The sequence below is a fragment of the Rattus rattus genome, chromosome 11 (genome assembly GCF_011064425.1).
Source record: "Rattus rattus isolate New Zealand chromosome 11, Rrattus_CSIRO_v1, whole genome shotgun sequence".
Taxonomy (NCBI): domain Eukaryota; kingdom Metazoa; phylum Chordata; class Mammalia; order Rodentia; family Muridae; genus Rattus; species Rattus rattus.
This window is the reverse complement of record NC_046164.1, coordinates 13,359,954-13,371,763: the sequence shown is the minus strand read 5'-3', so window position 1 is coordinate 13,371,763 and position 11,810 is coordinate 13,359,954. Positions and strand designations below refer to the sequence as shown.

Sequence of the window (11,810 nt, the reverse complement as noted above, 5' to 3'; positions counted from 1 at the left end):
AGACTGTTACAAATAACCCAGAAGCATTTCAGATTGAGATGTCTTGAGTAGTCACTGTTGCTAATTTAGCTTGGAATTTACTAGGTCTTCCTGATAATTCTAGAGTTTATGCTTTTGTACAATTAGTAGGACATGATTCTGCCCACAGCATTCCACATATGCTATTCAAATTTGTTTACTATATATAACATAAAATATGTTCTATGTAGGTAGGAAGAGTAAGTAGGTTTCTTCTTAAGAATCTAAGGTTTAAAGAGGAAAGGGTGCTGGAGAGCTGGCTCAGCACCCAGGAGCACTGGCCGCTCATCCAGAGGACTCAGGGTTCACTCCCAGCACCCATGGTGGCTCCTAACTAAGTTTAGTTTCCAGGGATCCGATGATCTCTTGTGGTCCTGTGAGCATGTAGCATGCATGTGGTGCAAGACATATATGCAGACAAAACACCCACACGCATAGACTTCAAACAAAGAAACAAACAGTATATTAGATGATGACTTGAGAGATCAAATACACACAGAGAGGAAATAATTCCATGTTAAAAACAAACCTGATTTGTTTTTCCTTAGCTATATGTTCTCAGCCTTCCATCAAATCAGGTTATTCAATGATCGTTCCTTAACTGTTGTGCACCCTTAATGCTCACACTGCTAATCGTAATCCTCGACAACATTAGTTGATTACGTAGTGTATAGATTACTGTGGTAGAGGGAGTTACTTGTTTGAAATGATTAGTAGTTTGTTTAGCACAGGCTCTGCTGTATGGATACGTGTGGGGGGGGTTAATGGCTTACTGACATAGGTTATGACATATTTAGAGAGAAAGGTTGGTTCAGTTACAGCAAGGCTATCTTTAGCAAGGGGAACTTTGGAACAATATCCATGCTTTACGACAGCTCTCCAGAAAGGTTTGATGGTTCCTTCCGTCTTTCCTTGCCCCTCCCTTCTTCCTTCCTCTTTCTTCCTTCCTTCTTTTCTTCCTTCCTTCCTTCCCTCCCTCCTACCCTCTCTCTCTCTTTCTCTCTTGCTTGCTTCATCTTGAGATGGTCTCACTATGTATCCGTGGATAGTTTGGATTTTATTGTGTGGACCATGCTGGCCTCAAAGTCAGAGACTCATCTGCCTCTGCCTCTGCCTTCCAGAGTGCTGGTATCAAAGGAATGCCACCACGTCTGACATATGTTTTATTTTTTTCTAAAACTTTTCAATTTATCTTTTGAATATCTACTATGTGCCGTATGCACATAAGCAAAGCTAAATAAAATAGGGTTCTTAGGTAGAACGCTCATTTTACTGTTTTTCTTCCATTGAATAACTCATGCCCTACAGTATGACTGAGTCTATCCTTTTCCCCAGGACGTGAGGGCGTCATAGGATGAGGCTCACACAACTCCTGACAACAGGTGCACAGAGAAAGGGCAGCAAGCACAGAACATGGGAGTGGGCATCAGGTCTTGCCTTGAGCTTTCTGAAAAATCTAGAGGCATTTCACGGGGCCTGTTTTACTCTTGAGGGGGCTCTTCAGATCCGTGAGTGATATTATACACAGCGTTCCAATCTCCTCAGTTTGGTTCCATCAGAAAAGGCAGGTTGTGGTCCTCACTGAGTTGGACTGATTTAACCAGAACTTAGGCTGTAGCTTTCAATGCCTTGTGCAAGGGGATAGTTTGAATTCTAGACAGGAAAGCTGAAAAAGACACATTTGGGACATGATCTGTATTTGTGGCCATTAAAAAAAAAACCCGTGTTCTAAAAACTGTATTTTCTTTTTCTTTTTTTTTTTTTGTGAAAAAGTCTTTATTTTAAGAAAAAAATTTAGTTAACAAAAAATTTAACAAGTTTCACTTAGCAAAATACACCCAAAAGGAAATCACAGTACAAAGAAAGCTTTAAGTCAAGGCTTCACCAATTCCTACAGTATTAGTATTGTGTCTCAATTCTCAAAACTAACTTTTAAAAAGCTTAAACTTAACCTAAAGATTTTAAATGAAAATATAAACTAGAATGAACATGAGAAATGCTTCTCTTTGCATCAGGGATCTAGCACCTTGAGTTCTCCAGAAAAGTACATGCCCCCAGTGTGTTCACTGTGGTGTGCTGAAAGATCCACTCAACATACTTAAACTACTTAACTCAGATAACATCACTCTTAAGTATACTACCAAAAATGTTAATTGAGAAAAGCGGAAGAAAATAGTTTTAGTTTACTCAATATTACATGCTAGAAGAAAAGTTTGCATGAGAAACACTGAAGAGGTAATTTTTTAATCCAGATTTCACAAACTCATGGTGCAAAGTGGGTCCCCCAGCTTCCTCTAGAGTTATAAACTGCTCTTGACTGTTTATTGGCTGCCTGTGAAATTTTCTGATTGAAATAACCCAAATGTTCCTACAATACTAATCATATCCACCCATGCTGTTCTGACCGCTGTAGCCGGCCCCGTAACAGCCACTCACTGACTGGCTCTCCAGGCCACTGTAAGTTGCCTGGGCAGCTGACACACCCATGCCCTGCATCACCTGGCTGCTATAAGCCCCATTGCTAGCTCCTGTTGTTGAATTCAGGAAGAGTTCTATGTATCTGTGCTGCATGTTGGCCCTGTCCTTGGACATAGCTGCCACTGCTTCTTCATGAGTAGCAAACTCAGCATCAGCTTCTCCGGTCACTCTTCCATCAGGACCAATCTCAGTATGAACCCTCACAGGGTTGAGTGGAGAGAAGAAGTTGTAAATGTCGTTCTCTGTTGCTTTGTAGGGCAGCCCTCTTGTGTGGACGCAGTGGCCGGTGGCACTCTGCACTGTGAACTCGCTGTCTCCGTATCTGTGGTCATACATTCCTGAGAGATAAGAGCTGAGGTCTCTGCCAAACTGGTCAGTGGTGAAACCATTCTTCATAGCCCCCATAGCCTGCACTATAGGCACCAGACCTCATCCTATCCAGGCCTGCCTGTCTCACAATGCCAACGTACCTCCGGGCTGTGCCAGGCCTGTCATAAGGCCCAGGCCTCTGCACAGACATAAACTTCAGAGGTGGATCTGAGTATGACCTAACTTCCTCCTGACTGCTCTTGAACACTTCAATATACCTGTGCCCTATTCTCTCCTTGTGCTTCCCTAAAGCTTTCTCGGCTAACTCTTGTGAGGCAAACTGAACGAAGGCCTCCCCTGTAATCTTGCCTTCCGGGTCCACAGGTAGTGTGATCCCGTTTGGCACAATTTCCAACCCTGAGAAGAACTGCACGATTTCTTCCTTTGTGCATCCAAACGGGAGTCCCCGAAGCCTCACAAAGCCATCATTGGCACTGTCGGCGCTGTTTGGACCACTGTGCTTCAACACCCAATCCATCTCGGTTCTGTGTGACTTGAACACCTCAATATACCGGTGTCCCATGCTTTCCCTGTCTTTTTTCAGAGCCAATTTTACATCATCTTCTGACTCAAGTTCAACAAAAGCCTCACCACTCTGCCTGCCTTCTCTAGTATAAATGAAATGAACACCTGCGACCCCATCATGAATTGTGCAGTCGGAGAGGAAGTTTTGTACGTCCTCAATTGAGCAGGACCAGGGTAGGCCACGGAGTTTGACCACATAGCCTTCACCTCCCTCAGGGCCCAGCATCATGGACACTTGACAGGGCTGATGTCACACAAGCTTGGGCAATTTTTTGTAGCTTAAAGAACCACCACAGATGCCTCCTGTAGGAAACACAGAATGGAAGATAACAAGTTTTCCACGGGAGGAAGGTAGAAGTGACTTCTATTTTTTTTTTTTTTTGGTTCTTTTTTTCGGAGCTGGGGACCGAACCCAGGGCCTTGCGCTTCCTAGGTAAGCGCTCTACCACTGAGCTAAATCCCCAGCCCCCGACTTCTATTTTCAATAACGAACGCGGCTTACGAACCCCAACTCCACCCGACGCCTTAAAAACGCAGAGGGCTCCGGGGAAAGTCCAGGTGCATCTTCTTTTTGTTCTCAACCTCCCTAGGCAAGGACTCTGCACCCCCAAATGCAAACGCGATACCTTCAGGGGACCGGGCCAACGCAGACAGGCGCTCCAGACTCCCAGCCCGCCACGAGGAGGAAGCCAGGCCCTAGGCTCGGGCCGGGCGTGGGAGTAAAAACTGTATTTTCAAGTGCGAGTTCTCATGGCTAATTTGTAAGTTAAATATAATTAGATGGATATATGCATTTGTGCATACATACATATTCCTCAATATAACCTATCAGTTCCATGTGATGTTACATGTATGTGTGTTTTCAGGGCTGATCATAACAACTGAGGAAAGTAGAGGCTGTGAATTTGAAGGAGATGGGGAAGGGGACATGTGAGGGCTTAGAGTGAAGGAAGGGAAGGGAAATGTCATAATTCAAATATGGCTTCAAAAATAATAATTAAATGCAAATTAATAATATCAGCTATAAAAAAAAAGATTCAGCCATAAGCCTCGAGTTACTCAGTTAATTTGATATGTCGGGGTCTTTTCTTTTATAACGGACCCATAAACGTTCTATAAAAACCTCTAGAAATTATCATACTAAAAACCACACTGCTAAAAATGGGCATGCGGGTGCTTGCTGGCTATGTCAGCCATGGGAAGATGGAGGCAGAAGGGTCAGTAGTTCATGGCCACCCTTGACTACACGGAGAGTTAGAGGCTAATTTGGGTTCCATGAGACCCTACCTCAAAAAAAAATTGTCAGTAGCAAAATTTCGTTTTCTTAAGAGATTGGCCAAAATAAATGTACAAAGGAAAATGAAAATTAAAAAAAAAAACATAGACGATGCCAGGTTTTCTTAGAGGATTGAAGAACAGATTAAGAGAGTGGTTGGGGAGTGCCATCCTAGGCAACACATGACAATTTCATCCATAGGTTCTGTCTGTGTCTGTCTGTCTGTCTCTGTCTCTGTCTCTTTGGCGAACCAATGACTTTTGTTGGTGTTACACAAATAACTCAAGGACAGCTGCATCACCATCCTAGCAGAGGAAGCCATTCATGACTGTGGGATGAGAGGGAAAAAAAAGCAACGAATGATTTCATGCCTGGTTGCAATAATTTTCCACATGTCTTTCTTTTGGTTCCAGGCATGGATATATCTAGCCCTCGAGAATTTATTTCCTGGGAGAAACTGTGGTGGCTGATGATGGCCTTGTGTAGGAAGCTTGCTCTAGGACAAGATGTAACTACTTCTGGGCCGTCTCTAACAGCTGCCTGCATAGGGGTCTAAGGATGCTCTTGACTTTCAGTATCATCTGAAAGAGGGGAGAGTGTGATCTCGGGCAGCTTCGGGCATCAGTCCTTACTGTTAAAGGTGCCCAGACCTGTTGTGGGTTGCCCTGGTGCTGTTTGTACTCTGATGTTAATTCTGTTTCCTTAAGGGGGCTGCCCCCTAAGTGGATCGTATTCAGGTGAGCCGTCTCCCCATCCTAACTGGTCAAATAAAGGCTAGAGCCTATGATGGGGCAGTGGAAGGGAAAGGTGGGGCTGGAGGTTTTAGAGAGTGGAGGAAGGATAAGGGATGATGGAAAAGGACAGAGGGGAGAGGTGGAAGGAAGATGGAGCAGAAACACATGGCCTGGAAAAGCCACAAGTAGCAAGGGATCTCATAGCTGGGGAACAGAGTAGATCTGCCATATCTAGGTGTGCAGCTTATTAATATTGTAACGGAGTGGTGTGCTTCTGCATGGGCTTATTGGGGTTGGAGATTTACCGCTACACCCAGTCTTTGTCATCAATAACGAGAGCTTCATCTCTCTTGGCTGATTCTTCAAAGGGTGATGAAGGATGCGGAGAGCATCCCACCATCCTCTCACACGGGGTCTCTGTGAATTGATATCAACAATGTTTATTTGTCAAGATCTGCAATACCCATGAGTGCATCAAACCCTTGGAATAACTGCTAAAGACTGTATTAGCCTGCGTCAGCTGCAGTAACAAAATAGCAGAGTGGGTGGCTTACATGTCAGAGTATCTTCCCTCATAGTTTGAAGGCTAGAATCTTAGCTGGCAGTTCATAACTGTCACTTTATTGTATTGAGAAATGTCCAGGAGATTAATGAAACAAGTCCTGGGTAAGTCTGTGTTGATGTTTTCAGAGTGAATTAGATCCTCAGGGCTCTGTCATAATGAATGTATTAACCATTTGATGAGGTTATATCATAAGGGAGAGGTCTGCCGTAATGAATGTATTAATCATTCGATGAGATTATGTGAGAAGGGAATTGGTGAAAGGCAGGAGGTGGAACCAGAAGGAGGAAGTGTCAGTGGGGACATGTCCTGGGGCAGCTGCATTTGTCTGGTCCCTCCCTGTATCCTCTCTGTTTCTTGACATCGTTATTCTATGCCCAAACATGAAGCCAGGTAGCCATGCACTGAGCTTTCAGAAACCATTAGAAAAAAGGAAACACTCCCCCCTTTAAGTTGCTTATACCTGGGGATAAGAGGGGTGTAAAGTCTGAGGTGAGAGTGCTGGAGAAGCTGGCACCTGGTGAGGCTTTGGTCCTTGGCTGGAAGATGGCTGCTTCTCACTGAATCCTTAAAAGGCTTTTTATTTTTATATATTTTATATTTATAATATTTTTATATTTTTTTTTTATATTTTCATGTGCACCCACAGTGTCTCTCCCTCTTATTATCGGGACATTCCTCCTGTGAGTTAGAGACTTATGCTTAGGACATTATGTAACGTTATTTACTCCTCCTCCTCCTCCTCCTCCTCCTCCTCCTCCTCCTCCTCCTCCTCCTCCTCCTCTTCTCCTTCTCCTTCTCCTTCTCTTCTCCTTCTTCTCCTTCTCCTCCTCCTCCTCCTCCTCCTCCTTCTTCTTCTTCCTTCCTCCTCCTCCTCCTCCTCCCCTTCTCCTCCTCCCCTCCTCCTCTCCTCCTCCCCCCTCCTCCCCTCCTCCTCCCCTCCTCCTCCTCCTCCTCCTTCTTTTGACCAGAGAAGCTTCTTATTGAAGTGGGTAGTGGTTAATGCAGACACATTACTGCTCTGTGCTCAGAATAAGTGACTGAAAGTGCTTGGCTGTAAATGAGACAGTAATATCACCACCACACATTAAGATCCAAAGCCCAGGAAGTACTGTGAAAGAGCAGACAGAACATGAGAGCTACAGGATGGGAGGAGCTGCTGCAGGGTGGGCGGAGCTGTTGCAGGGTGGGAGGAGCTGCTGCAGCATGGGAGGAGCTAGGGTTCTGTAGACAGACCTGATCTAGCCAAGCCCTGAGCCCCAGGATGCCCCAACGACAGGAGGTCAGCTTGGCCCAGGCCACAGCGGCCTCTAGGTCTTGGCCTCAGACATCGCTACCGCCATCTTGGCTAGTCTATTTACTTCTTTAAAGACCACATCCTCACAGGCAAATATGTAGACTGGGGTTTCACTGTGTGTCTTTCCTGTGACAGGGGTGCTGTTGGTGTGCCCTTGCACAGCACAGAAATACTATCATTTAGAAGATCATTCTGCTAGGTGAAGATGAAATTTACATCCGACATTGTCTGATTAAGACTGTATATTCAGGACAACCGTACTATGCTGGCTTGAAATATACCGTGCTGCATTTTTTCTTCTTCTTATTGTTTTAATTATTGCTATTCTTTATGATGGCCAGAAGTACCTCTAAGCATCTGGTGTTAAGTTGCCCTTCAGGTTTAGTTTTCAAGGTTACTTTGAATTTTTTTGTCTCTCTCTCTCTTTTTTTTTTTAATGTTTCCTGAACATTTTACTTTGTGAAATGGTGAGAAAAATTACTTAGTAATTACTAAGTGGTTTTGAATCAGGTGGGCTAACTAACTGTAGGCATTAACTGTATTTCTGTAATAGAATGGCGACTGTCTCTCTAATGGCTTTAAATCCATAACTTTTCTTATCAGACCATAGAAGGAATGTCTCCTCCGTATCTGATTGCTATTTCCTATTGATTGAAGTGGTTCTTTATTGAAGAGAGCAGAGCATTAGTGATTCACAGTTCCCATCTTTCCCTCACAGTTACCAAAGTCCCCATCACATAATAATACTGCTTTATAGGTTTTTATAGGAGAAATCAATTTTCCCTCAAAAGAATTATAATCCTGTAAGGCACAGGCAAAAGCACACTGAAATTTAAGCTGATTTTTTTTCTGTGTAGCTTGTGTGTGTGTGTGCATGTGTGTGTGTGTATGCGTGAGTGTGCATGTGTGTGTGTGAGTGTGTGATTGACAAGAAGGATCGTCTGTGAGCTGCTGATAGTTTCTACTCCCGAATAGGCATGACCACAGACCACAGGCTCCTGTCAAACACATACTATAAGGGTAGCAGGCACTTGCTGAATGCAAATGCCTTAAAGCAAAGTTTAAATGTTCAGATTCAATGTTACAGCTGTCTGCCTGCCCCATGAACAATTTAACACAAACCAAACTTTTTAGCATTGTCCTGGAGCCCTTACATCATCAGCTGTCCTCTCTCAACTGGAGTCGTGTTGCTTTGGAAAGCACATACAGGAGGAAGAGAATCATGCCCCTCCCACCCACCGTTCTATGTCTAGCAATGTCCCACACATACTGATACTCACTAAAAGCTAAGGTTGAATGTTCCTCTACCAGCCAAGCTCCTGGTAATCACCGGACATACAACATGCCAGATGACACCCATGTTTGAACCACTGGGGTCTGGAGGAAATACATGGAGAATCGCTGCAGAGTGGTAGTTCCCATGACGCAAGTGGTAGCAGAAAAAAAAAAAAACCAACCCTTGTCTTAGTAGAAAAGGAAGGTAGGAAATGTTAGAGAGTAGAAGAGGGGACTGAGAGAGAGAGAGAGAGAGAGAGAGAGAGAGAGAGAGAGAAGAGTCTGTTCTGAATGACTTTGTCCCAACTGTGCAGTGCTGTGCAGCCAGTGTATGGTGATTAAAATGCAGAAGGTAGGAACTGTGGCTTGAGGGATGAAGGGAGGGGGAGGGAGGGAAGAGAGGGGAGGGGAGGGAGGGGAAGGGAGGGGAAGGAAAGGGGAGGGAAAGAGGGAGGAGAAGGGGAGAGGGAGGGAGGGAAAGGGGAGGAGGAAGGAAAGGGGAAGGAAGAGGGGAAAGGGGAGGAGGAAGGGGAGGAGAGAAGGAGAGGAAGGGGAGGGGAGAGAGGGGTAGGAAAAGGGAAGGGGCAGTGCTGGAAGGGGGAGCAGGGGGGAAGAGGGGAAGGGGGAGGGAAGAGGGCAGAGGGGAAGAGGGGGGAAGAGGGAGGAGGAGGGAGAGAAAGAGGGGGGAGGGGAGGGGAAGGGAGGGGGAGGAAGAGGGAAGGGAGAGGGAGAGACCCCAAGTCCACAACTGCCATGCTGGCAGAAAGAATGGAAGAGACCAAAAGGAACTATGTATATTCTCAAAAACACAACTAACACTGCACACCACAAGAACATTTTCGGTCCAGTTGGACAGAGGCAGGGAAAACCCTCTCTTCTCACACTTGAATCAAGAGCAGTGGCAAGAAGACATTTTTAAGAGACCCTTGCTGAGTTGGTGGCTACTTGGCTATAGAAGCAAATATCCACACTATCCAGTCCCAGAGCATGTGTGTCAGGACTCTGTCCTCTGAGACCTTGCCTGCAGAATTTTTCTAGCTAGCTAGGAAAATCTGAGTTCAGAGCATGCAGTGCTCTATGACTTTTGTGTTGTAGAAATCTGAGCTGAGCCATAGAGTGGAGTGAATTTACTAACTTCCCGTACAACATTCGGGAGGCTTGTTGACATCCTCATCTAGTACCTAGAGGCTGAAAGCCATCTCTGGCTATAGTATCAGTGACCTAATGCCAGATGTGTAAGCCCCATTGCAGAAACACAAGAACATTAGGTATGAAGACAATATGATTCCTCAAAGGTTATTAAATCCACAGTAGAGGTTCTTGGTGAAACTGAACTTAGATAAAATCCCCAAATCAAGAATCCAGAAGATTGATTATAAGAATGTTCAATGCTGGCCCTGCCCCTCACCAGTGGCAGCACTCAGGAGCATGGGCTCTGAACCTCACCTGAACAGCACAGCAAATCACCATCTGGGCGGGGCCATAGTGGGTGATGGTGAGCTGGCCCTGAGGTTGTGAGCATGGGAGAGCTGGCCTAGCCACTTGTCTGCCCTGTAGTGGTGTGGAGGAGGAAGGGATGCCCCCCAGGGATACCCCTTGCCACATACGGCAGGCAGGAGAGCTGGACCCTGGGTCATCAGAGCAGGAGAGCTGTCCTTGCTCCTTACCTGCCACAGCCCTTGGGTGAACAGGCCCTGCATCTCACCTGAGCAACACAGTAGAGCTGGCCCTGGATGAAAGGGTTGCAGGGGGGATGTCCCACAGGCATGAGTGCAGAAGAGCTAGTCCTGCCTCTTATTTGCTAGGCAGTGGCACATATGAGGGAGAAACGCCCTCCTTCCCCCTCCTTATCCCTTGACATCTATGGTAGGCTGGAGGACTGGCCCTGGAGTGTGAGAGAACAACTGGCCACGTCCCTCACCAGCTGCAACACTTGGGAGAGTGATTGGCTTGGCGCCTCACCTGGGCATGAGGGTAGAGCTGGCTCTGGTTGTCTGGGTTGCTGGTGAGCTGGTCCCAAGGGTGTGAGAGCAGGCTGACCAGTTCACATACATCTTAGGCCTACATCCAGGCCTTTGAACTGACTCACCACAACATCTACCCCGTTGATGAACTGCAGAGTGCATGATGGAGCTGCTTCTACAGATTCAAAACTACAGGATCTACATTAAACAGGGCAAAAACAGGATATCTGAGAGGAGTCCCGGGGAGGATCCAGTATTGCTAGAGTAGCAGAAGTCAGAGGCCTCGAACCAGACCAAGGACTCATTGCCATGAACATTTGTAAGCAAAGAGGTATGGACAAAAGGGTTTATGATGGGATGCACTGTGACAGACTACAGCAAAGGTGGAGGGTAGGGACGAGGGGAGGGGGAAATGAGTGAGATTGGAGCGCATGATGTGAAATTCACAAAGAACCAACAAACAGTTTTTAAAAATTAGGAATGTTCAGTGAAGCCAGGCATGGTGAAACCTGTCCTTAATCCCAGAAGCAGAGGCAGGCAGATGTCTGTGAGTTTGAGGCCAGTTAGGTATACATAGCAAGTCCAAGGACATCCAGGGCTACAGAGAGACTGTGTGTGTGTGTGTGTGTGTGTGTGTGTGTGTGTGTGTGTGTGTGTGTGTGTGTGTGTGTGTTTGTGAAAGAGAGAGGGGGGAAGAGGATACAGATTGAGAGAGGCTGGGAGAGACACAAAGACAGAGACACAGAGACAGGAGACAGAGACAGACAAGGGAAGAATGGCTGATGAAATCAGAGCATATGAACAGACCCTTTAATTAATTAAAAGCGAGTATAAATAAATGGGTGAATCAAATGTGGAAATCGATACAGGATACGAAAGCAGAATTGTAGAATTCAGAAAGACATAGAAATGCTGAAAAATCAATTAAAATTTGAAAATAAAAGGATTAATAAATCTAATAGAAAGCTCAACGAAAAGTCTCATTCATGAAATGAATCAAGTGGAAGTCCAGACATCAAGCTCAGAGACAAGACAGGTGAGGCAGAACATTAAGACAGCAGTAAACTAGAAGATGTCATCCTGAGTGAGGTGAGCCAATCACAAAAGAACACACATGGTATGCACTCACTGATAAGTGATATTAGCTCAAAAGCTCAGATTACCCAAGATACAATCCACAGACCACATGAAGCTCAAGGAGAAGGACAACCAAAGAGCAGATGCTTCAGTCCTTCTTAAAAGAGGAACAAAAATATTCACAGAGGAGATATGGAGACAACTTTGGAGCAGAGCCTGCCCCACCTAGGGATCC

General features: G+C 45.5%; 1 protein-coding gene across 1 annotated transcript; it reads right to left on the bottom strand.

Annotated features, from left to right (window-relative positions):
• Nucleotides 1–1,780: 1,780 nt before the first annotated feature.
• Nucleotides 1,781–3,755, bottom strand: LOC116912435 (heterogeneous nuclear ribonucleoprotein F-like). The gene is given in 2 exon segments (XM_032916503.1): nucleotides 1,781–2,884; nucleotides 2,886–3,755. Coding segments are annotated over 2 exon segments (1,224 nt in total). The 5' UTR covers nucleotides 3,620–3,755; the 3' UTR covers nucleotides 1,781–2,394.
• Nucleotides 3,756–11,810: the final 8,055 nt, after the last annotated feature.